This window comes from Bactrocera oleae, chromosome 6 (genome assembly GCF_042242935.1).
Source record: "Bactrocera oleae isolate idBacOlea1 chromosome 6, idBacOlea1, whole genome shotgun sequence".
Lineage (NCBI taxonomy): Eukaryota > Metazoa > Arthropoda > Insecta > Diptera > Tephritidae > Bactrocera > Bactrocera oleae.
In genome coordinates, this window is record NC_091540.1 from 16,043,669 (window position 1) to 16,069,867 (window position 26,199).

Sequence of the window (26,199 nt, forward strand, 5' to 3'; positions counted from 1 at the left end):
TAAACGGCACAAAATGAAAAAAAAATGCTTGAAAATTATTGTTATCATGTCTGTCACTCACACATTCCAAGTTATCAATGTTCTACTGTTATAAAATATAGAGATATAATACTTATTTATATCACATTTTTATTTCTTTGCACCCTGTAGGAAATCTTTACATATAGTGATGGTTAGATATTTTCCTGTATTCTTCTTGAAAATGATTAAGATTTATATAAAGCTTATACTTTTGTCAACCGAAATTCTAAACTATTTGAATGTGAGCAGTTTTACCGTTAATACAATTAATATGCGCACTAGTCTCTAATTTTTTGAGAGAGGCCTCTCATATATTGGAACTGTAGTTATCGGATCATTATAGGATATAGCAGCTGTACAAATTTATCAACCAAAATCAAGTTCTTGTGTGAAAACATGTGTTTTATTTGTAACCGTAATCAACGTTTTTTCTTGTTCAATTTTATATTTGACAATTTAATTTTTTTTTTTTTCATTTTCATTTTATAATTTAGTTATGTGTTCTTACAGTACTCTATAGAAATATGCACCAATTAATGTATCATCATTATCAATTAGTTTCAAACATATTAATAGGAAATATCAAATGATGAAAGATAAGAAAAGTTTCGATTTTATGACTGCTATTGGATGCAAATAAATTATTTTAGAGCTAAGAATTAGAATTTTGTAAAAACAATAACTTGAGATATTGTATGGTTTTCGTTCGTTTTGTTTTAGGCATGAGTCACATTAGTATATCATACATTTATTGCAAGAAGTTTTTATATAGATTTGTATTGAATTCAGCAAAATTTTATGTGAAAAGGCAAAAATTAATATTTTCTTCCGGAATATTTGATTAACTTCGGTGTATTGTCGTTAAACAAATAAATATAAGGCAGTTATGTACCTAATTATCTTATTTTTGTTCAATGACCTCAGTATTTGATTTCTCATTAAATTTCTAAGCGTATTTACATTCAATGACTCTTACTTGACTTGATGACTCAAGAGCAATCGTGGTTGAGATGTGTCAATATTTCGACATGCAACAAGCCATCGAACGTTATCACTGAGTAAATATTTCGACTTTTCAAACGAAAGCATACACCCCGACATACTTATACCTATACATATGAACAAAAGAAAATGTGCGTAATTTATAATATACTTCATACCTCATACCCTCTATGCTAATTAGTCACAAACGGTTTATGTACGTTTCCGACAAATAGGCGGCAAACAGCTAATAATTGTATTCTAAATATTTTCGACTACATTATCGAAAATTAATAAAATGTTGGTTAAGGGGATATTCTAATCTAGAAATTTTAAAACATCTAACATTTTTTCTTACATATTTTGACAGTTTAGATAATCAAAAAAAAACTCCCTAAACGGATTTTTCAAAATACAAATTACAAATTTTTAAAGCTATAGCCGTTTTAGTGTCATGAAATTTGACCGGTTTATGTTAGTTTTAACTTAAAACTTTAAGCGCGTTTTTCTCGAAACTGTCTTTTTCATTTTTACCTTTTTTTTTGATTTTTCCCTGTATTCTTGTAATGTTAATAAATAACTAAAAAAGAGGATGATTAAAATATGAATTGTCTTTTTTTACGACAGTTCAAAAATTACTTGAATTTCATGCCTCTAGACTAGAATACCCTCTTAAAGCATGTTACTAGGTCCTTGCGCCCTTTTGTAAACTTACCCATTGAAACCAGAGACTAGATCTGAAAGCTACTCAAATTGCTATGAAAATATCGAAAGATCGTTTGGGGGGTTTTACTTCTAACCTTCTGTGGTAAAAGTCCTTGAGGTCTTTAAGAATATAATCAAACATATGCTTGCGAATCTATAACTCCACACCCCAAACAACTTTGTACAACCAGTCGATTAAATGACCGTTCTACAAGTAAATAAATAGTAGTGATCATTTCTTTTTGCTTGAGCTATAAAAGAATGGATATCTACAAATTATGAAAAGCTTTTTCCCCATTAATATTTTTGGAATGTTGTTGGTTGAAAGTGGAGGTCGAATATATAAATACATATATACATACACTCAGCAAAAAAAAAATCCACGCACTTCACAGAGTGGCTGTACATAGCGCAAAACTTAGGTTTATGTTATCTTAAGCTAGACAGTGTTTTTTGAGAGTCAAGCCTTTTTATTCACTTTATGTTAAAAGCATTTTTATATAATAAACTTATAGTTTAACACTTGCTTTAGTGAAAAATGCAAAAAATCTTTTTACAACTGACTCAAAAGAAATAATCGCAAGTACTGAAATAAACACGTGCAGAAACTAACGGTTTCAGAAGACAAATAGCGTATTTTGAGCGAATAGAAACAGTTTAAAAATGGAATATTATAAAATTTTCGACTGCGCGGGTTTTTATTCGCCGAGTGAATGTAATATGATAACCTTTTTAAAGCGGTCAGCAGATTCTTCTCGCGATGATTTATTTTTGATTTGGTAACTATGGATCATCGTATAGATCAGAATAGGTAAAACTCTTCGAATATTTAAACGCAGATCGCTCAATTATTATTCTAAAGGAGTCAAGATCGGATATGTATTCGGTATGTATTCTGAGAAGGTTGGTAGCTCTACAGGACTATGAATCGTAAATTCAGTGTAATATTCTGAAACTGTATTGAAGACCATAATTTTTCCATAATTCCACAAAACCACAATTTTTCAATCTGTAAGCTTGAAATACATATATCTTTAGCTATAAGAAATTCAAAAGGTCTTGCTTTATTATCCCTATATTTAATAGCGATAGAATCTTAATGCTGGTTTTTATGAAATATTTAGTTATTAAACGACAACGCCAAATGCGCTGTGTGCTACAAATTACAATCTGGCAATAAGCTTGAATGATAGTTTAGCAAAATTACTCATTAGAATGTAAAGTTTGGAACAAACTTATTTACATATATATATCGTATATATGTATTACAGTATATGTTTATATCTGAAATTAAAGCTCGCAATTATGCGCGCAACAGCTTGCGACTGATAAATTATCTAAACATTTGTACGCATGAGTTATCATAAGAACAAGTAAGGAAGGGCTAAGTTCGGATGTAACCGAACATTTTATACTCTCGCAAAGTCAAATAGTATACTCGTTTGAGATTTCTTTGTGGATTGGCTGATATTTTCGGTAGAAGGTCAACTATAGGCACTGGGGTCCACATATTTAGTACTTAGGGGCTTAAACAGTTTTGGTTCGATTTAGACAATTTTTGGCCACAAGGTGGCATACTTTAATCGCATTATTCACGCAAAGTTTTATCCCGATACAGTCATTGTTGCCTGATTTGCATAGTGGAAAGTGAAATAATCAGATGGAATTTAAAATGGTGTTATATGGAAAGTAGGCGTGGTTGTAGTCCGATTTCGCCCATTTTTGCACTGTGACATAGAAACATGAAAAGAACGTTATGGTTGAGCAGATCTCAAGATATGGGTTTTCACCTAAAAGTGGGCTGTGCCACGCCCACTGTCTAATTTTGAACGCGGTTCCTAGAAAGTCATCTCATACCATCCCAGAGATAAAATTTAATGAGTCTGGCGTGTTTAGTGCTTGATTTATCGCGCTTTTAGTAGTTTTTAACAGTACCGTTATATGGGGAGTGGGCGGAGTTGCCACCCGATTTACTATTACTATTTTCACACCGTCAATAGAAGTGCTAAAAATATTTGCTTCCAGTGAATTTTGTTATTATAGCATTAGCGGTTTAGGAGATATGCACATTAAACCTATTAGAGGCGGGACCAGCCCACTTTTTTAAAAAAAATTTTAACTGCAGATGCCCCTCCCTAATGTGATCCTGTGTACCAAATAACAGTCTTGTATCTTATTGCGGAGCTTAGTTATGGCAAGTTATTTGTTTTTGATTAATGGCGTTTTGTGGGCGTGGCAGTGGTCCGATTACGCCCATCTGCAATACCAACCGTCTCACGGTACCATGAAACATGTCTACCAAGTTTCATAAAGATATCTCAATTTTTACTCAAGTTAGAGCTTGCACGGACGGACGGACAGACGGACAGACGGACGGACAGACGGACGGACGGACAGACAGTCACCCGGATTTCAACTCGTCTCTTCATCCTGATCATTTATATATATATAACCCTATATCTAACTCGATTAGTTTTAGGTGATACAAACAACCGTTAGGTGAACAAAACTATTATACTCTGTAGCAACAGGTTGCGAGAGTATAAAAATAAAGGAAAGAAACAAAATTGATTACTCTTTGCTTGAGTTTTGAATTAAAAACAATTCAAATGTGATTTGTGCATCAATTGAACTCAAGCCTTTTAATTAAAATTCCAATAAAACTGAGACACAACCCAAATGACAAAAAAAAATGATAATAATCAAAGATGACATAACATTGTTATCACGTACGATAAAAAAAACGCGTTGAGTGGCTAAACATTAGGGTATGACTATTTGAGCTTAAATATCTTTTTACTGCTGAGTGAAAAAAGTTGCGCATTTCGGTGTTTTACTCAGTTATAACTATTCGCACTTCACGTTCAACTGTGTGTACTTCAGAAATTTGAACTGACTTATGCTTTGCATTTGTAGAATGCTTCTAAACATGTGACCAATCGAATCAAGTGGTATATTTATTTATTGATAAAAGTCTTAAGCGATCATGCAGTACACTCAAGTATTAGTCCAAAATATACCTTACTAAAATTATATATACAAGTCTATAAATGTGTATAAAAACATATTAAAGACGTTCGCTAAAAAGATGTATAATGCTTTCCTGGACGTAAGTAGGAATTAGAATAAAAAATTATCGTAAAGTTTATTAAATTAAAACGGAATTTATACTAATGAGCACTCTATATATTTAAATTGATTCGAATCTCTTTACAAAGATTGATTTTCCTTCAGCCTCTTTTGTGGAGGTCTATAACACATGAACCAAACCTTCTCAGTTTTCTATATAATTTATTATTTTACTAATATCTCATATGTACATATTTTTCTCTGACAATAGTTATTTTGAAAGCTGATTTTTCTAAAATTTTTTCACCGTACAGTTTTGAGCAGGGTCGCAAGTGATGCATTAAAAAAATAATTGAGTTAACCTTTGAATACATTTTTTTTTATTCTGTAATCCCAAATGCGGGAATTCTAGTATTACATTTTTTGCGTGTCCGTACTTTATTAATAAACTATTTTTTTTTTTATTCTGTAATCCCAAATGCGGGAATTCTAGTATTACATTTTTTGCGTGTCCGTACTTTATTAATAAACTAATATTTTAAATTTTCTATTATTAATCCTTGGATTAAAAAATCAAAATTGAATTTATAACCCCAACATCGGGATTAAAAAAGAAAAAAGTGTTTATTCAAAAATTCACAACCTTGTTTTTGAAAAGTTCGATAAACGAATTTGGCTTGAAAAATATACCGTTATGCTGACTTTGTGCTGTTTATAATATATACTATGTTTTCTCGATTTTATCTTAAGATATCTAATATGTAGTATCTGACTGGGAATGCTTATATTAGTAAAATCAAAGAAAATCGAAAACTTCAAGTTTACATATTCTTTTATACATTCTCCTTTCAAATATTTAGTACTATTGAAAGAGTATAATAACCTATGCTATGAGTAGTTGAAATACCATCTCTCCGTAGAATACTCCCAAAACTTTAAAAAAGTAAATAGCAGATGTCAACCTCTTAAATTTTGTTGAAAATGGGACTTATAAATATCAAGATATAAACGATAGAGAGAGTAAATATATGGGTATGCGTATCCTTAGCATTCCTTTTAACTGAGAAAATATAAGTCACGACCCCATGAAAAACCAGTCAACCATACGAGACTTAGTTTGAAAGAAAAGGTTGTCGGTTAATATTCGACAAATGCGACAATGGACGGAAATGAAATAATAGGTTTTCGAATTATGAAAATGCCGAAAATATATACTTTGTTCAATAGTCACAAGTTATGAAATTTTAATAAATTTTGTCCTAAAATAAAATATGGTTTGATATTGTTTTGCATTTCTTTGAGTAGAACTTGACTTGAGACACAGAAAACGTCTCTGTTTTTAACCCTTAGTCAGGAGAAAGTGATCAAGATAATTTCCGAATTGAAGAAAATTTTTAAAATACTTTAAGGATTTAAAATTTTTCAAGCTTTATGTCAACCCCTACTACTTCACTACTCTTGTTCGATTTCCACCCGTCTTTCCAATATTAATTTTTGTGGTAATTTAGAACCATAGAGTTATTGCCGTAAGTTTCTTAACGTAGTACCTTTTTGAAAGTGAATCATCTGACTCTAAATATTGTATATGATTCATTAGAGAATCGATTATGTCAGATTTCATAGTCAATTGAATTATCGCCGCTGAAAAAAAGTTTACTTGTCCCGTCTTTGTACGAAATTTGGTGTAAGTTTGTATGCCCGTATATGTGTATGTAAGTTTGGCAAGCCTTTGTGGGATGTATCATTGGATTAAATAAACAGCACATTAACCTAGCTTTTGAAACAAATGTTTACACAACGTTGCTTTACAAGATTTGCCGCGTCATAACAAAAAACAGAAGCTTATAGCTTTTATGAATTTTATAAAAATATAATATATTGGCTATAAAACAAGTACGCGCATATTGAATTCATTACACGTTTCAAACTTGGCTGCAGGATGAGTAATGCGCCAACAACCCGCATATTCGCACATAATAAAGTGGCTCACCCCGATATTTCACTTCAAGTACAGATATATTTACATGCACACATATTTCCATACGAGTATGCCCATAAAATTCGCAGATGTGAATATCCAACCTCGGTATTGTCTGATTGTGAGTCAGCGCAGCCAAGCAATAAACAAAGTCAGAGAATACCAATTGTTCCGTTCAATATGCTTTTTGCGGCTTTTCTTAACAACATAAACAAATGTAAATGGCAAATGTTGATTGAGATCAATTTTTTTCAAGCGAATAAAAACAATAAAACTTTACGTTGAATCTTGCGATTTCGTGAGTTTATTTATTTCCAAAATTAGCCAAAATTTAATAAACGAAATAATGTTGGCAGCACTTCCTTCTCTTTGCTATTTTCTTTCACGACACTTCCCTCAGTGGTGGTTCTTGGTGCTTCAACGCGAAATTGTGGTTTATTTAAAGATCTTTGTGAGTCTAGATTAAGTGCACGAAAACGTGCAAATGGAAAGCTTACAATCGTCCCATTCGGGTAAATAAAAATCGGATAACCCCCAAATCCCGGATAACCACCGTAACCGGGGTAGCCACCAAAACCCGGATAACCGCCATAACCAGGATAGCCACCATAACCTGGATAACCGCCATAACCAGGATACCCACCATAACCAGAATATCCGCCATAACCAGGGTTACTGCCATAACCAGGGTTACCGCTATAACCAGGTTTACTGCCATAGCCAGGATAACCGCTAGAACTATAATCCCCGCCATAACCGTAATCTCCATCATAACCAGGATGATGGTGTCGTGGTGGGCTTGTAGTATATGGATATTGTGTCGGCACAACTAACTGTAAAAAAGGTTTACTGTCGCCATGATGAAATTTTGGTGTTGCAATCAAATTCTTCCGATGTTGCTCTAGTTCGGGTTTCCTCACAGCATTTTCACAACCTGTTGGCGGTTCCGATTTTAAATCCTTATTCTTGTTTGTAGTATTCTTGACATCCTCAGCTGCTATTGTAACGGTATCTGTGTCTGCTTCAGCCGATGATTTCACGGTTGTATTAACATTTTTCACCTGTTCAGTAAAATTTCCGCTATTTTCAATTGCTGCTGGTTCCGCCTCACTTAATTGACCCAAATCCTTCTTAACAACTGCGCGACCTTCTGCTAGGTCTGCATCTTCTTTCCTTAATGGATACTCCTGCTTAGTTACCACAAAGGCCACAGAAAGGACTGTCAGAAAAAGAAGACGTAAAAAAATATATACTTAATTAAAATAATAACTGAACTCACCCAAAAGTAGAAATGAAATTGTGCTCCCATGCATCTTTCCGAAAATACACTACATTCTCCGAGAGCATTTCACACGCTTTTATACAAAAACCACTAAGTGGAAAATGATGATTTTTATGTAAATTCATATAAATTACTTAAAATCTTGAAACTAATGGCGTTTGATAAAATTGAACATATTTATGATGCTTTTCTCGAAAGGAATTCTAAATCTTTTCACTTTCCTTCACAATGCCGATCATGCTGAAATACCATAGAACTTTTCAAATCTTAGAACACATTTTCTTTTTAGTTTAACATATTAACTTCCAGAGCACGACTACATTACCATACAAATTGATTTTCGATTAAGTGCTGACCGTTCCCTCTTCAATGGAGAGAACAATACTTATGCAGAGATAGGCAAATACTCTCATGCTGCATACTTCTTAAAGTTGAAGATCGTTTATTAACCAAATTAGACTCACAATTTGATGGACACTTTAGATCAATTTGGGATTAGCAATATAAGAAGAGCTAAACTCGAACCAACTCATATAAATAACAAAGCGAGTTTGAAGCTTTGCTATATACATATTTCGGCGCCACCGTATAACTGACGATCTGTTAGAAACTTTTAAAAAGGTTTTTGATTAGAATTTTCACTACGAACGACCGCTATAGACACGATCCATTTATTGACGATCGTGCAATCAACAGCAATCAAGCTGATCCGACTGAAAATAGGCAAGTATCCACAAAAATATGGTGAACTAGCGAACAAAATAATAGAAACCCTCGTATCTGTTGTCAAAAAATTGAGGTAATTGATTATCAGGCTTCCCCTGAGGCGAATTTTTCACAGCGAAATAATTTGCCAAAGACAGGAACAGGTAGTAATCATATGGTGCTAGGTCCGGACTATAAAGTGTATGCATAAGACCCTCCTAACCAAGTTCTCGGAGCTTTTGACGAGACACTATCGATGTGTGTGGCCTGGCGTTGTCCTGATGGAACACAATTCAATCCCTATTGACCAAAGCTGGTCGCTTCTCGGCGATTATTTCCTTCTGACGGTCCAATTTTTGACAGTACAGGTCTGATCTAAGAATTTGGCCTTAGAGAAGCAACTTATAGTAGATGATTCACAGAACACATAGGAAAATCTTCCGGCGTGGCATAGTTCGACGCGTGCTCGAATAATATTGGATTGAGGAAACACAAAGCTGTCTGAGAGGCTTTTTTTAGTACCAAATCTTATATTTTTAACGCCATATAGCCGATAGTTTCAACTTATTCAACGCAAGATACGGTTCACTAAAGCCATTAATGGAAAATAATGGATTACTTTTTGCTAGACCCAGCACAGTGGTTAAAGTATACAATTCTATAATATCAAATTTAGTTAAGAACTGTTTAGTTTTCACTATTTTAACTACCAAAATGTGTACCAAGTGGTCTTTACCTTGAACTATCTTGAACTACGTTGAACTTACGGGTATGAAAGAAGTACATACATATAGTATAAAAAAATTGCCATGCAAATATTATCTACTAATACTTGATTTATAATAACTGCTATTTCATCTCTTTATAGGATTTTGCAGTAGGACACTCTAGAAGGTAAGTGTTACTTGATAGTTAATTATGAATATATTGTACCTTCATGTATATGAAACTTTTTATTGAGATACCTTTAACTTTATTTAATTTTAAAAAATCTAAGTCTTAGAATTAATCTAAGTCTTAGCTTAATTGCTGTTGATATAAAAATGTAAATGATTTTTATTATTCTTATTATGTTATTTAAAAATATTATATATAATGTTCATTTAACGTTGCATTTTTATTGCACGCAGTTGTAAATATTTACCGCTTACAGAGAATATTGATGTATATCTGCATTTACTACTTCTTCTACATGTTTTACTGTCATTATATAAATGTTCTTAAATTTCTATTAATACAAAAAACATCTGCGCATACATATATTTGCCGTTCCTTTACAAGGAAAATTTGCTTTATTCCTGCTTAGAGTGGTGTAGTTTGTTGAATTCGCTTATCATGAGGGGAAAGTACCTTTTTGATGTGGTGTAATTGAACTTTCGAATTTGCGCATTTTCGATGTTCCCTTTTAATGGTTTACATTTTAACAGATAACGTAAATGAATATTTGAATTCATCAACATTCTCTGGTTTTAACATTCTCTGCAGAAAATGTCGTTCCTAAAATTTGCGCCTAGATGTAGGCAATGAAATTATAAAATGTCGCGATCGTAGTGATAGCAGAAAACATACACACATCGATAAATTAACTGATCAGGTATTTGATAGATTTCATTACTTTAATGTATGTATGTATGTATGTATGTATTTGAATATCACGATAAGATTATTATAATCAGATATTGTCAAGTAATTTTTTAGTTTTAATACGGTAATTCTACTACTGTAGAATTGGCTACTCAATAAGCCAACATTCATGTATTGATAAGATAGTCTATACATTTTATTACGGTTATAATCGACTGCATCTTTGCTATCAATCGCTTCTTTATGCAAGAAAATTAAGTGATGTATTGGAAGACATTTTTAAAAAGCTTTTGGGAGTGGATTTATTAACTTTTTGAGCAATTCCTTCTCCCTCCAACCTCTACAAGTACTAATGCTGTATTTTTTTCTCTTGAATACTGTCATCTACTTGTATGTATATAACAAATCATATAAGTATTTAAGTATGTAACTGCGTATTCGAAAGCCTTTGTGATCTGTCTCATTTTGTCTTTTATTGTAAATAAACGCTGATTACATCATGGGAATTGTTCCAGTTTTGTTTTATATGAAAATAAGTAACTCTTAATCTCGGAATTCAATGAAAACGTTGACGAATCGATTATAAATATTGACTTATATAATGTCAATGTTCCAATTTTGTGAAATACTGTTATATTTTAATAAACGTATTTATAATTTAAATATGTACACACCCCAATTTTAGGACATTATTCATACTACATTCTATAACGAGTAAATTTTATAGTCTATACTATGTAGAAATAAAAATATTATTAATAACTTCATAAGTACTAACTAAACAGTCCAATTCCAAATTGAGCTATGGGCGTTGGTATGAATAGTTGATAAACCAAATGGCTGCTGTTTTTGGGAAATAGGATACTAAGTAATATGGTGGGATCTTCACTTTAGAAACTTAATTACGTGAAAATGGCAGAATCCAGTCCTACCTTTCCTTAGCGAATGTTAAGTCTGAAACCGGTTGAGACCGGATGCTTTTCGCGGATATCAATGTTTCAATTTAATAATAGTTTTGCAGCTAGATTAAAAAAAGCTGAGAAATTATATCAAAGTCATGAATTCGATGACAGATAGTTGTTGAGATTCATTTGGGACGATAATTAAACTAATATTAGCTTAAGAGCGGCCGCTCAAGCGTTTTTTTTCACTTTGCACATACAACCATCCAACCAAAGGATAACTCAGTATATAAAAAACCCATTGACAAAAAAGACAAAAAGTTAGATATTAACAAGTTATTAGTAAGGTAAATATACAAAATTTTATTATCAAATAAATACGAGGTGTATTTATAAAATAAAGGTAATTTTAAAATTATAATTTCTTGGGTTTGGAAAGCGCATTGTCAAAAAAAAATTTGATATACATGCTCCTGAAGTACGAAAAAATTTTCACTACTCTTCGTAAGCTATGAGTCTATAGCCGCTAAAGTTAGACGAGTTTTTGAGCTTGGCGATTTTCGTTTGCTAAATTTGAAATGGATTAAAATATTTGTTAGTGAATTTTTGGCCAAAAACAATACTTTAACGATACCCCAGCCTCCATATTCGCCAGACAGGGCTCCGTGTAACTTTTTCCTATTTCCAAAAATTAAAGAGAACCTTAACGGGTCGTCTTTTTACAAGCTGATGACATTAAAAGAGCATGGCTGAAAGAACTGAAGGCTATTCCAAAAATTGAGTTTGAGAAGTGTTTTAACCATTCAAAGAAGAGCTGGCATAAGTGATTAATATCGAATGGGGTCTATTTTGAAGGTGGCAACATTAATGTAGACAAATGAATAAATAAAATTCAAGTTATTTTTTAAACATACTCAGTTTGACTTGTAGTACAAGAGTGACCGAAATGTTCATTAAATTTCAGAAGCATGATTAAGGAGACTTGTGATATAAACGAAATCCCTTTATGCAGCATTTCTAAATTTTAAGCATTATTAGGATCAATTCGAGAGCTGTTTGGCCTTCGAAGTTCTCAAAGTAAATCAGACCATAAAAGTAAGCAAAGGCAACTTGCAATGAACCGTAGCTTTGCGAAGTTTCTGATTAGAGACTGCACTATTGCTGATTTAATCTTAAATCCAAAAATTCTACCGACCTTGTTTGCATGCTTTTATGGAAAGTCTGTCGAAACTTATTTCACTGTTTTACTCTTGAGGCACTACATACATATGTAGCTGATAATTCGTTTGTGTGTGACGTCAACTTCGTATACTTTCTCATTTGTGTTAAAAAAACTCACAAAATAAAAAACTAAAAAAAAACTAAAATATTACTAAACATAACAATTTAAAATTCATATTGAATGATTCACTTTTGAAATATGCCAATATGCATCTGTACATTTATATATATTATTTTCATATTTAAATGTTGTACATACGAGGAACGTCCGATAATTACTTAGCCTAACCGCACGGTGGCATCTCTATTGCAAGAGATAGCCGATCTATTGTCATTTAGTATATGATCGTAGACAGCTGCTGTCAAAATTTAGATAGATGATACGATTTTGGTTTTTTGAAAGAAAATCCGGCAGTGAAATCAGAGATTGCTTAGATGAAAATAATTAACTCGGAACATAATCTGACAATAGTTCACGATCTAATATGGGCAGACTGACAATTGAAGATAGCTGAGATAGTTGTTATCTCAAAGGACTGTGTCGGTCGTATGCTGAATGAAATATGGAACCACTAGTATCCATTAGAGACCAAGGTCTGCAAGCCAGTTTTATGTCTTAATTTAGTACTTAGTTATGGCACTTTAAAGATTTGCGATTAATGGCGTTTTGTGGGCGTGACATTGGTTGATTACGCCCGTTAGGTGAACAAAACTATTATACTCACGTAACCAGTTGCAAAAGTATAAAAAAGCTAAGGCATCAATAGGACAAATATGCCGAGCTAAAAGGAGACTATATTGCGTAAACAATCGCTGTTTTACGAAAACTTTCGTTATTATATCGTGGACTAGGTACTCATCGGTTTGCCCTCTTACATCTATTATCAGTAAACATTATAATTAAGCTAAATACTTTGCTCATATTATATTTCAGATGAATTAACGTAGAACCCATTTAGTTGATCAACCAATTTGTACTATATAAAACATAGGTATGTATGTATATGTGTATAGCTCTAAAATTGAACTTGAATTCAACACGAGCATGTACATATGTATGTATGTAAGTATGTGCATCATCAATGTAAACAATGTATTTAGCACACTGATAACAAGAATTGCGCGGGCAGCGGATGACTGCTGCGGTTGCTGCCAGCTTTGGATGGCAGAACACTTCAATTATGCCACATTTTCCGCTCGCCAGGCGTGTGAACCAGCCATCATTGACAGAGTGTCGCTAAACTTACATGTAAACTTGCGCAAAAACCCCAACAAAAACAATAACTTTTACAACAAAAAGAGTACGCTTATTTATATTTTGTTGTAAGCGCTTATAAGCCGATAATTAATGGGAAAAAATCGTAAAAAAGAAAAGCTAAAAAACTGACTTATCATATTTCAATGCGCGCGTCAATGTGTTTTATCAATAGAAGATAGCGTTACATTTGACCACTTTTTTTTGCATCTCACCCGTGCAACGCGTTCGCATAACACTTCTCAACTTTACCTCAACTAACGAGTGACGAGTGTGTTAGCAATTTAGTGCAGAATTTGTATCAGCTCACACTAACTTCAATACTTTATCTAATCACAACAGTCAGTGTGCTAATCAAAAGTGCAAAAGAAAAAGTTAGAAAAAATAATATAAAATCACGCTGAATAAATACCGCTAAAAGGAATAAAGTTCGAAAATAATAACAATAATAATAAAGAGACTGTAAATAATCAGTCGTTTCGGAGATAAAATATAATGCGAGCAAGAGTGCGGCATGTTACTTAAATGATTCTGTTATTCGGTGGCTTGAGGCACCTTAATAGCCAGCACTTGGATTCAGTTCGATCCGTGAGGCGCACGAGTGGATGCGACGGTTTGGCTAGCGCGTAACGCCAGGGATCACTTTTTTACATAACAGACCGAGAGTAAAAGCATTGCAAGTTGTTTTATAAATAACTTTTTAAAAACCTTGTGAATTAAAAAGGATTCAAAATATTGTTTGTTTTTTTATAAGAAACAACACGTTAACGGTGTATATACAAAGCAGTGTTGCAAAAAATGGCGAGGTATTAAGAAAATCAATAAAAATATATATAATATATATATATAATAATATCAATAAGAAAAGTAAAAAATAGTACACATACGAGTATATAAAATGTGTTTTCTATACGAATCCTAACAAGAATCACAATATGTACAATAATAATTTTCAAGGTGATTTTTAAAAGTTGTGCGTTTCTAATTGGAAATAGAAAGCAAAAATGTTTGAAAAATAGAATTCTTACAGGATTTTCTAGACCTTCGTGTTGAAAAGTTTTTTTAACCGAGAAAGCTGCGCAATTTTTGGAACCGCTGGTACAAGACACTATAGCATATTCTACATAGCTGCCATATAAACTTAAAGATCAAAATCAAGTGCTAGTATGGAATTATTTTATATTATTTGAAAAAATCTTCACAAAATTTAGCATATGATATTTTCAAAAACACCGCTATAATCTCCGTACAGGAGATCGGGCAACTATAGCATATAACTGCCATACAAACTGGTCGATCAAAATTAAGATTTTGTATAGAAATTTTTTTCTCTTTATCCATTAGCGTAGATATACCCATACTCTACGGCTATAATGCTGAAAATCACTGAGATCCAGTTACCACATTTAAAAATAATCTTAATGCAAATTATGACGAATGCCAATTCCAGAATTTGTCTGAAGGAAGACGAGTTGGCAAGACCTCCCGTGTACCGGACGATTTGTTTGAAATCGATATTAGCCGTCAAAACAGATTTGTGTTAGGTTGAAAGTTGCCATCTATAATTGTGAATATCTTGATTCATACCTATAAGTATAGCATCGCAAAGAACCAGTATTTTAACTGTCCTAGTCGGTTCAACCAGACTATTAAACTAACATATTAAAAATCTTAATTATCACCCTTAAAAATAGTATCTTCGAAAAGGTCATAAGAAATATGGAGCCTGATATATGCAGGTATTTAGTTTATGATTGGTTTCGTTACGAAAATCGAGTGATTTAATACAAATCTGAGGACTTCACAAAACATAAACCAAATTATTTCAATCAGTTTAAAAAAAAATGGACGTAAACGTTTCAGACACGTCTTAATTTAATTAATTAGTAAATCTCTATTTAAGGCAGACAATTTACTAATTGATTCAATTAGGGGCTGTTAGTTATACAAGTAGTTTGCTTTTTGATCAGATGGCATGGTCGTTTACGATATCTATAAGTACCTAGATGAGATTATTGATGAAATCATTGCGATAACGGGGAGACTAGATAAATATGATACGAGTACAATTCCGTTTAACCAATTTGCTACTAAGCAATGCTAAATGGTAGGACGAAAAGTTCTCAATCAAAGAATTTCTGTCAGCGATTAAGTGAATGATTTAGTCTATGGAAAATATATGCTTAAACAGTCTGTCAATAAAAATGGCAACACTTATAATTACTGATAAAGTAACAAACATTTTTTATTTTATTTTATCTTTAATCTGTCTCGAAAAGTAAAAAAATACACATTAAAAATCGTTTTAGAAATGTAGAACTGTATACAAATTAGTGCGAGAATAATAAATATTACTGATTAGAAGTGCAAGGTTCGAGTTTCGACAGAATTCCCAAAGCACAATGTTGTTATTGGAATTAATCGGAATGTTCTACAATGGTTTTATGTTCAATATCACATTTAGAAATAGTCCAATCTATTAGCAAGTTATATAATAAAACATAAGTATGGTGAATTTATTGCCATCAAGTTGATTATCAGCGTAAAAATTATTTATTAAGCATACGTGTAGATATGAATATACCTATGTAGGTCTAAATAAGATTTGGTCAAGTTTATAGACGTAGGTTTCAATAAATGACAAACGACATTCCGTTAGAAACGGGTAATAGTTATTGTACCGGTAATCCATAGAAAGATAAGCTTCGGCAGTTGATAGCATAAAACAAGTTGAATACGAGGGGTTACAATGACTTTGGAAAGACAACTCTGCCTATTGTACATACATATATATATTATATTTATATATATGTGTGAAATCAGTGTAAATGACTATCATTAGAAAATATCAATGAAATAATAAGGCAGGGAATAAACCCTTAAATCAGACAACTCTAAATTTTTCCCCTGAACTAAGAATACAAAGTTTGTTCACTGTTTTCAATGAATTACAAATATTAATAACACAGGATTACCGAATGTGGCTAAGAATGATATACATATGTATATATTGTAGTTACATGATTCCGAAAAGCAACATCATAGACAAAAGGAACTGAAAAACTATCATAATAATGGTAAACAAAGGCTTTCGTTCTTGATGTCCCAAATTTATTATTTTCTAAAATTCCAACATTTTTGATAAAAAAAAACAAAGTTGAAACGGCTTCAAATAACAAAACTTATGAATATGCTACCCCTTTCGACAAAATTTCGAAAATTATCTTTTAGTTAAGAAAAAAACATCAATGGGCACTACAAGACTGACATGTTTTCCAAAAAAATTAATGTTAACCAAATTATGGTGGGGACTTTTCCGGAATAAAACCAAACAACTAGGTCATCGAAATTTCATTCGCATATTCCCATCCCATTAACAAGTGCCTCGTATTTGCCTAAAATGCGCAAATTCAGTGAATTTTAGTTTAGGGTCATCAGTCTTCGTATTTTGTGCAGTCTCCGAAAGGGTAATAAATTTGTATGAAATCAGAAAAGTACTTTGATGCTTAACATAGTCAGCTAAGAGGCGTATTATGGTTCTACAGGAATGTCAAATCGGTAGCTTTCCTCAAAAATATTTAGGGAGTGTTTTGTGTCGCTCCAACTACAACAACAAGTCTTAGTTGCTATTCTACCACAACTTACATAATACATATGTATATATATAGAGATTCAAGTGCAAATTCGACAATAAAAGCTTGCGTAGAAATGTTGCTTATGTATTGACACAATTCCAAAACCATTGAACCCAAAATTGGTTTATTCGCTAAAAAGTTTCTTAAAAATTAGAAATAGGATGTCGAACCTTAAACCGATCCGCACTAAATATTACAGAGTAATACCAGACTATTTTAACTAAGCTTAAAAAAAGAAGTTATAATAAAGTACGACCTAAGTTGAACCGATATCAAGAGAGTATTCCACTCTGAGATAATGATTAGCTGCTTATTTGATGACATTGCAAGATGTCTGCCGGATTTACTTTTTCAATTTTTGCTGTGTACTTTGATTTCATTCGTCAAACAAAGACTGCAGTTTTTTTATCTAAAAGTCCTAAAGGCCATATCAGATGTTTGAACACGTCAGAGTTTTGTGAAAAGGGCTTGCTATATTTTATGATATTGAAGGAAAATTGCGTCGTAAATTTGGAATTTATTTCTCCACATACTCTATTCGGCAGATCTGGTCTCCATAGATAACTATCCGATTCAAATTGATGAGTTTGATGACTTCTACTCTAAAAGATGGCTCTGTCCTGAACGATCAAATTGCCAACTCCGTTATTTAGTACTTTTGAGAAAAGCTTATTTTTACTGCAACTATTTTTTCGAAAAAAGACAAATCTAAATTATTTATTTAGTTCTACTTAGATATCAGTGATTCTAGATATTTATATAAAGTAGTTTTCATTTTCACTTTTAATTTTGTTTTTAGTAATTTGACTACTAAAAAAAATATATTTTTTATTCTTTGTTTTCAAACAGCGAGTCACCCACAAAACCCAGAATGGAGCGCGGATTGCATGATCGTGATCGCGCAGGCGTACAAGATTTTGTGCTGCTTGAGAACATTCAAAGTGAAGAGGCATTCATCGGAAATTTACGCAAACGTTTCCAAGAGAACTTAATCTATGTAAGTGGGCAAACAATAGCTGCAACTTTTATATTTACCAAGCAATTGAAAATATAAAGCATTTTAATAAAGAATAATAGCAAAAACAACGAAAAAAACAATAAAAACAACAATTACAGCAATTAACTGCTAACTTTTTATGTCTTTGTATTAAAAATAAAACATTGCTACATAAAAAATGTTTTTTTTTTGTTCTTGAAGAATATTGAAAAAGCTAAATATTTATGCATTTTCTCGTTCGTATTTTTTTCAGACTTATATCGGTCAAGTACTTATATCAGTTAACCCTTATAAACAACTGCCAATCTATAGTGAAAACGATATCAAAGAGTATCGTAACAAACACTTTTACGAAATACCGCCACATGTGTAAGTATTGCCATTTATGATAAAAATATAGCATACACGATTATTGGAAGTCATAAAATAAATGGCATTGAATAGGAATATTATTGTTTTATCGTCGGCAATGATGTTTTTATAACATTTATGGAAGCATAAATCGTACATACATATTGAATAAAATATTTCTTAAGCTTAATATTGGTTTTACGAGGGTTGCTACTGATATTTCTCGGCTAAGATAACCAAAAATCAACATGAACTGTAGTATATATAATATTTTAGTACTTCAAAATTTGATCCAAGATCATCAATACACAATCATTTCAATTGCTTAAAATAATTGAAAACGCCTTAACCGACCCTTGTGACGTCTCAAAACGTCAATAAGGTAATTTCTTTTTGATGCGAAGGCACAAAAATATGCCATTGAACGTCAAGTCACGACTGTATGGCAGTCTAATGATAAGATAGACAATTTAATTAGTATATTCAATAAAAATAATCGGATTCTTTTGAACCAAATATGTCCGTAAGAAACAATATAAAATTGTTCACGAATGACAGTCGAGTCTTAACAAGGGTTTTGATAGCCATTAGTGTTTAGTTTACACGAGGATATTAATTATGCCGATTACCCTAGGCATTAGTATGATTTTGAGAAAAATCCTTGATAAATCCATGCGATTTCAACTGCTAAGACCTGTAAAACAGAGTCATCGCTACCACAAAGTCTCGTATAAAACCTAGCCGAATATCTAATTTTGGACGACTTTCGGGGCATGTCCACAACTGGAAACGTAATAAGCAATCCTCGCAATTTATATTCACTCATAGTCTCCTTTATACCAGTTATAATTTTAATAGACATTACATTATTTATAAAGTCTCATGAACAAGTTAGTAACTAATCTATATATATTTTTATCTATTCGCCAACAGATTCGCAGTAACGGATAATTCTTTCCGGTCATTAATTGAAGAGAATAGGGGCCAATGCGTTCTAATTTCCGGTAAGCTATTTAATAATAACTCTAAAAATAAGACTTTATTAGGATGAAAGGGTAGAATAATAATATGATACTCCCGCTAAAAACCAAACTGATTAACTGACTTTGTTGTAACTAATTCCCAAGTATTTCCGCCAAAAGCTGTCGACTCACTTGTCTTCGATTTCGCCACTCTCAAACACTTGTTTTTATATAGACCTAAATTCCAATAAAATTATGAGAATAAGATTTGACGCCTTTGCGTCATCATATACCATAACGAAGAATGTAATACGAAGAAGTCGAAGAAATAAACGGAAAATTAAAAAACAATTTAAAAGCATATTTAAGTTTTTTCTCAAAAATCATCGGCAAAACATATACACTGAAATAGAGTGATTGTTCCGGATATTACCGACTCCAAATTCTTCAAACATTTCGTCAGCTAAAAATTGGCTCAAAAAAAGATGCATATATACTTATTGTTCAATACGATTTTTCATAAATTTAGATATGTAGGAAAGTAGTAAATATTTTTCCAGAGTTCTTCGAATAAAATATATTCCCGATGCAAGTAAAACTTTGGGACGAGATATACCATACGAGAGATCGTGACAAATAGTATTGCGTAAACTGCTCAAATTTGTAGTGCTTGCTAAGCGGAGGTCTTATCGTTGCCGAGGATTATCGTCTTTAAAAATTGAAATCTAGTCGTCTAGTTTTTTTTTAACACAATCGTGACTAGATAAGCATATTAAGCTCTCGTAAAACATTTACACATTTTCTTCACGAACAGAACGATCTATCTTGTAGAAAGGCCGAATGTAGGTTAAATCTTTTTGATTTTGTTTATAAACTCCATAGCAGTATTATATAGAATAGCACGACAAATACAATTGCTAGAGCCTCCATTGAATGGTCGCCAAATGTGTTTCTGTTTTAAACTTCCATGCGATCATAGCTCTTCGACTTCTACGATATCTGAGCAGAGTTGTAGTAGCGATCATTAAGAGCTTGAATGTCTTCAAAGCATTGGTGTGGCAGTACTAAAGATGATTCGACTTGTCTGGGTTTTACATGAACCGTGAATTTTGAGGACCTAAGAGTGTCATGCTTTCTCTGTTTCTGTTCCAACTAGTACCGTACACAAAGACTCTAACTAAACCGCATGATTATAGTATGACTAAGATATCTTGTTATTACTTAGAAAGCCAAGGGACCTAAAATTATACTTATTTTCAGAGCCGGTTGTTTAATGGAAGTATACATTCGCGAGAAACTCACTACTAAACCGAACTTAGCTTAGTGTTTTTCTTTAGCACGATATTAACTTTTCAGCCTTTCTGTTAGCTTTCTTATTTCTAAAGTTTTACAATGTTTTTTCTTTTCAAATAATCGCTACATCAAAATTAGTTATTCTTACTCATGATATTCACTTTCATAGGCGAAAGTGGCTCCGGCAAGACTGAGGCCTCCAAGAAGGTATTGCAATACATTGCCGCCTGCTCCGGTCATCAGTCCACTGTTGAAAGTGTTAAGGAGAAATTACTCAAGAGTAATCCGGTCTTAGAAGCTTTCGGCAATGCGAAAACCAATCGCAACGTCAACTCTTCGCGCTTCGGCAAATATATGGATATACAATTTGACTTTTCCGGTACACCAATCGGTGGACACATTCTCAACTATTTGTTGGAGAAATCGCGTGTGGTCAATCAAAATGCTGGCGAACGTAATTTCCATATCTTCTATCAACTGCTGGCTGGCGCTAGCGAAGAGCAATTGAAGCAGCTTGAGCTAACACGCTCCTTAGACCGTTATAACTACCTAAGCGATGGGGTAAGCATTACTTTTAACAAGAATTTGAAACAAATTTATTAATTCGCACATATTGCTGCAGCAAAAGGGCATGGTGAAGGGCATAGACGATGCCAGCGATTTTAAGGTGGTACAGCAGGCCATGAGCGTCATCGACTTCAAGCAGTCGGAGCAAAATGACATTTTCAATATCATAGCTAGTGTTTTGCATTTGGGTAATGTGAGCTTCACCGAAGCCGAAGGTATTGCCAAGGTTGAGAAATCCGCGACCGTCACCACGATCGCTAAATTACTGAACGTAGATCAGAAGGAATTGCACGCGGCGCTTACGAATCGCACAATTGATGCACGTGGAGATGTGGTCACTTCACCTTTGAACCGCGATTTGGCCATTTATGCACGCGATGCGCTAGCAAAAGCTATCTATGATCGTCTGTTCACCTGGCTGGTGCAGCGCTTGAATATCTCGCTACAGGCTAAAGATTTGCGTAGCGCTCTCAACAATGTTATGGGTATTTTGGATATCTATGGCTTTGAGATCTTCAAAAAGAATAGTTTTGAACAATTCTGTATTAATTTTTGCAATGAGAAGTTACAGCAATTGTTTATTGAGCTCACATTAAAATCCGAGCAGGATGAATATCGTCGCGAGGGCATTGAATGGGTGCCAGTCGAGTATTTCGACAACAAAGTCATTTGTAATTTGATTGAGGAAAAATACAAGGGTATCATATCCATACTGGATGAAGAATGTCTACGTCCAGGTGAACCCACCGATATCACATTCTTGGCTAAACTCACCGACAAGCTGTCTAAGCATCCGCATTACATTTGCCATGAGAAATCTTCGACGCAAGTGCAAAAGACAATGGGACGGGATGAATTCCGTTTGGTGCACTATGCTGGTGATGTTACCTACAATGTTAACGGGTTCCTCGATAAAAATAACGATCTTTTGTTCCGCGACTTAAAGGAGACCATGAGTAAATCAGATAATGAAATTATACGCTCTTGCTTCCCAGCGGCTGAGTATAAGAACAAGAAACGGCCGGATACGGCTATCACGCAGTTCAGAAATTCCTTGAATAATCTTATGGAGATCCTTATGTGCAAGGAACCATCCTATATACGTTGCATTAAGCCAAATGATCAACAACTGCCGGGAATCTTTGACGATGAACTGGTGCTGCATCAAGTGAAGTATTTGGGTTTGATGGAGAACTTACGCGTACGCCGTGCTGGTTTCGCTTATCGCAGGTTGGTCATAAATATTTATTAAATTTTTTATCAACTACAATTTTCAACCGAACCTATAAAAAGTAGGGTTTATGTCATGAAAAGTTTCTTCGAGGTCGACTAAGGGGAATGGGTAGATAAAATGGTAACTTTAAAGAACTGATAGAGAGATTATTATTAGAAGTATTTTGCGGTAACTCCTTAAATAATGCATACATGTAAACTTGAACGTGTGGATATGCTATTTGAGCTCTACGTTTTTTAGAATTAGTAGGAATAGTTTCTCTGATCAGATTAAGTAGTAGACATTTTAAGTTTCCATATTCGTCAATGCGGAAAGTGAAACTGTTGAACTACTATCTCTGAATTATGTCAAGAGCTATTTTTATAGGTATTGAGTAGACGTCCAGAAAGTTCGGTTCTTCATCCTTCTGCCTTCAACAGAGACCAAATATCTTAAGCATCTTAAGTCCATTTCCCACTTAATGTACACAATTTTTTAACTTTTTCCAGTGGAATGAGCCTGAGCCTTTGATATTATTTTTTTATACTTTTGGAATATATTTATATATTTTACATAATTTATCGAACATCATTCATCTACAGAACTTATGAAACGTTCCTTAACCGCTACAAGTCGCTCAGCAAAACCACTTGGCCGAACTTCAAGGGCTCAGCTAAAGAAGGCGTGCGCATACTTGCCAACGATCTGCACTATGGACCCGACGATTATCGTTTGGGTGAGACGAAAATTTTCATACGCTTCCCCAAGACACTATTTGACACAGAAGATGCCTTCCAAGTGAAGAAACACGACATTGCTGCCATAATACAATCACGCTGGAAGGGACTTGTACAACGTCGGAAATACCTGAAATTACGTGAGCAAATCATCACATTACAATCATATTGCCGTCGTTACTTGGCCATACAAGCGCTGCAGCGTCGACGTGACGCGGTCACCAAGATACGCGCTTTCATCAAAGGCTTCATTACACGCAACGACGCACCGAATGGCTATAATGACGAATTTATTGCGAACATGAAACGTATGTGGCTCTTGCGTCTAGCCAAGCAACTGCCCACCAAGGTTCTGGATCAAAGTTGGCCTTCCTCACCGGTACACTGTCAGGAGGCATCCACCTATTTGCATCGCTTGCACCGTTTGCATTTGGCGCGCCAATATCGCTTAAGTTTGTCGAGCGAACGCAAACGCCAATTCGAGTTGAAGGTGCTTGCTGAGAAACTGTTCAAGAACAAGAAGGCTAACTATTTGGCCAGTGTGCCATATTGGTTCCAAAACGATCGTATACTCAAGGAACATGCGGCAGAAATTAATAATTTTGTTGCCAATTCGTTGAATGATGAGAGCCTGAAATATGCATCGCCATGCACAAAATACGATCGTCACGGCTACAAGCCGAGAGAACGTTTCGTGTTGCTTAGCAACAAGGCCTTCTATGTTTTGGATGGTAAGAGCTACAAGCAGAAACATCGATTGCCATTGGAGAAAATTGATTTCGTTGTCACAAATCATAGCGACAGCCTACTGGTCATACGTATACCACTCGAGTTGAAGAAAGATAAGGGTGATTTAATACTGGAAATACCACATATAGTTGAGTTCGGCACCATAGTCGTGGACACTGTCGGCACGGCCAATATATTTAGCATCGTTAGTCGAGATTCGTGAGTTTCTTTTTCATTTATATATATACAACTGTAAATATATTAATATTATATTATATATTTTGGCAGCTTGGAGCACAATGTTGTTAAAGGCAAGGGCGGCGTTATCGATATACAGACCGGCGGCGAACCAGGCATCATACGTGATAAGGGTGGTCATCTTGTTGTTGTAAGTTGTTATTTTAGTAATGAAAATCGTCATTTAATTGTATTTTATTCGTGTGATTTCTTATTTTGCAGATTGCTGGACAATAAATAAGCGATAAAAGTGCTAACCACCTTTAACTTAAAATCAGGGCTTTAAAAACAATGGATGTATTTTTTATATAGTTTGTTATACATACATATGTACATATGTAATTGTTATCTGAACTTTTGCTGCAGATTCATTCCAGATTTTATACAATTTTTCTTTAAATTTACACATATACAAACGATTTTTATTGTATTAATGTATGCGAAAAGTATTTACTAAAAACATATAATTTATTTCCTATAATAAAGATAATAATTGATTGTATTATATTGATAATAATACTTACACGTCTTTTTATTTTTTTCAACTTAATTAAATCTGAAAACCTAACTAGCCAAGAATTTGTATCCAACGGCAAAGGTTTCAGTAATTTGTTCGCAGCTTGTACAGTTGTCTTGAACAATATTCCAAAGCAAATTCTGTGAAGATATCTCGTCAAATAAAAGAGTTTTCTATGCAAGAGCCTGATTTTGTTCGAACAATTTGTATGGCAGCTATATGCTACAGTGGTCTTTTATCGGCGGTTCCAACCAACGAGCAGAGTCTTGTGGAGAAAAGAACGTGTGCGAAATTTCAGGTCGATATCTCAATAACTGAGAGACTAGTTCGCGTATGTACAGACTGACGTTGCTAAATCGGCTCAACTTGTCACGCTGATAACTTATACATATACTTACATACATACATATATACGTTTCCTTCTGACTGGTACAAACTTCGTGGCAAACTTAATATACCCTGTTAGGGGTATAAAGATAATAATACTATGACCATACTATTTTTGAACGACTTTACAATAAAAAAAGACTTTTTAGTACAAAAGTTAAAAAAGAACTGTTAAATGGAGGACAAACAAAAAAAGAAATATAAAGTTTTTTTCCAATCATTTAGTTGTTGTTTTATCTTACTTATACATACATACATATGTACTTTGACGATGTTGTGCTGTGCTCGGGACCACATACCAAGGACATCCATGTTTTAGAAATATTGAACTATAATCTTGACAGCACTACCCACTAACTATTTCTCAAATATCCTCTTTTCAAGACAGTATGGTTCATGTACCCGTAAAGGACATCAGTTTATATAAAGTGGCCAGAGTTGCGAATAATCCATTACAAAATAATTGAATTAATTTTTCATTATTTTGACATTAATTTTGTTTTTTTTTTGTTTGTTTGTTTGTAATTCCAAAAATCTGAACTAAAAATAATTTTTAAATTTTTAGTCCCAAATACAGGATTAAAAAAATATGTTAATCGCATATACCGGAATAAAAAAAACTATTTATCCTAAAAATTGGATTCAAAAATTTAGAATTTCATTTTTGATCGAATAATTGGAATTAAAAATTGAAAATCTAATTTCTGAAATTGGCTTATACTCGTATACGTACTCGCATGTGTATATTTCCTTTTCGGATAAAAAACCGAGGTTGCCTTCGATTTACAAGCACCTAGAAATATTATAGCTCTGCCGATATTGTTGGGTATTTATTCCATGAGACGAGACTGCAGTAACAAATCAATCACCA

At 33.4% G+C, this 26,199-nt stretch overlaps 3 protein-coding genes across 4 annotated transcripts in view; 1 reads left to right on the forward strand and 2 right to left on the reverse strand.

The window, feature by feature from the left end:
* The window catches only part of Myo61F (Myosin 61F), a 37,420-nt gene extending 12,477 nt beyond the window's left edge, over positions 1-24,943 (forward strand). Inside the window, exons 2-10 of one of the 2 annotated variants that reach the window (XM_070110896.1) lie at positions 9,610-9,635; positions 18,188-18,335; positions 18,589-18,704; positions 19,620-19,690; positions 21,111-21,502; positions 21,564-22,738; positions 23,324-24,406; positions 24,476-24,575; positions 24,647-24,943. In XM_070110896.1, the coding sequence (XP_069966997.1) occupies positions 18,210-18,335; positions 18,589-18,704; positions 19,620-19,690; positions 21,111-21,502; positions 21,564-22,738; positions 23,324-24,406; positions 24,476-24,575; positions 24,647-24,661 (3,078 nt within the window). In that variant the 5' untranslated portion in view covers positions 9,610-9,635; positions 18,188-18,209 and the 3' untranslated portion in view covers positions 24,662-24,943. Of the gene's footprint in view, positions 1-9,609; positions 9,636-13,837; positions 14,510-18,187; positions 18,336-18,588; positions 18,705-19,619; positions 19,691-21,110; positions 21,503-21,563; positions 22,739-23,323; positions 24,407-24,475; positions 24,576-24,646 lie in introns of those variants that run through there. The other variant, XM_036360567.2, reaches the window with a different exon arrangement.
* The window catches only part of LOC106623993 (uncharacterized), a 134,355-nt gene that overhangs the window by 32,116 nt on the left and 76,040 nt on the right, over positions 1-26,199 (reverse strand). The window lies entirely within an intron of this gene.
* Positions 7,030-8,071, reverse strand: LOC106623990 (uncharacterized). Its single transcript, XM_014243645.3, has 2 exons — positions 8,034-8,071; positions 7,030-7,973 (listed from the first exon to the last, which is right to left on the reverse strand). Exons 1-2 carry the CDS (start codon positions 8,065-8,067, stop codon positions 7,075-7,077), a joined length of 933 nt encoding a protein of 310 aa, XP_014099120.3. The 5' UTR covers positions 8,068-8,071; the 3' UTR covers positions 7,030-7,074.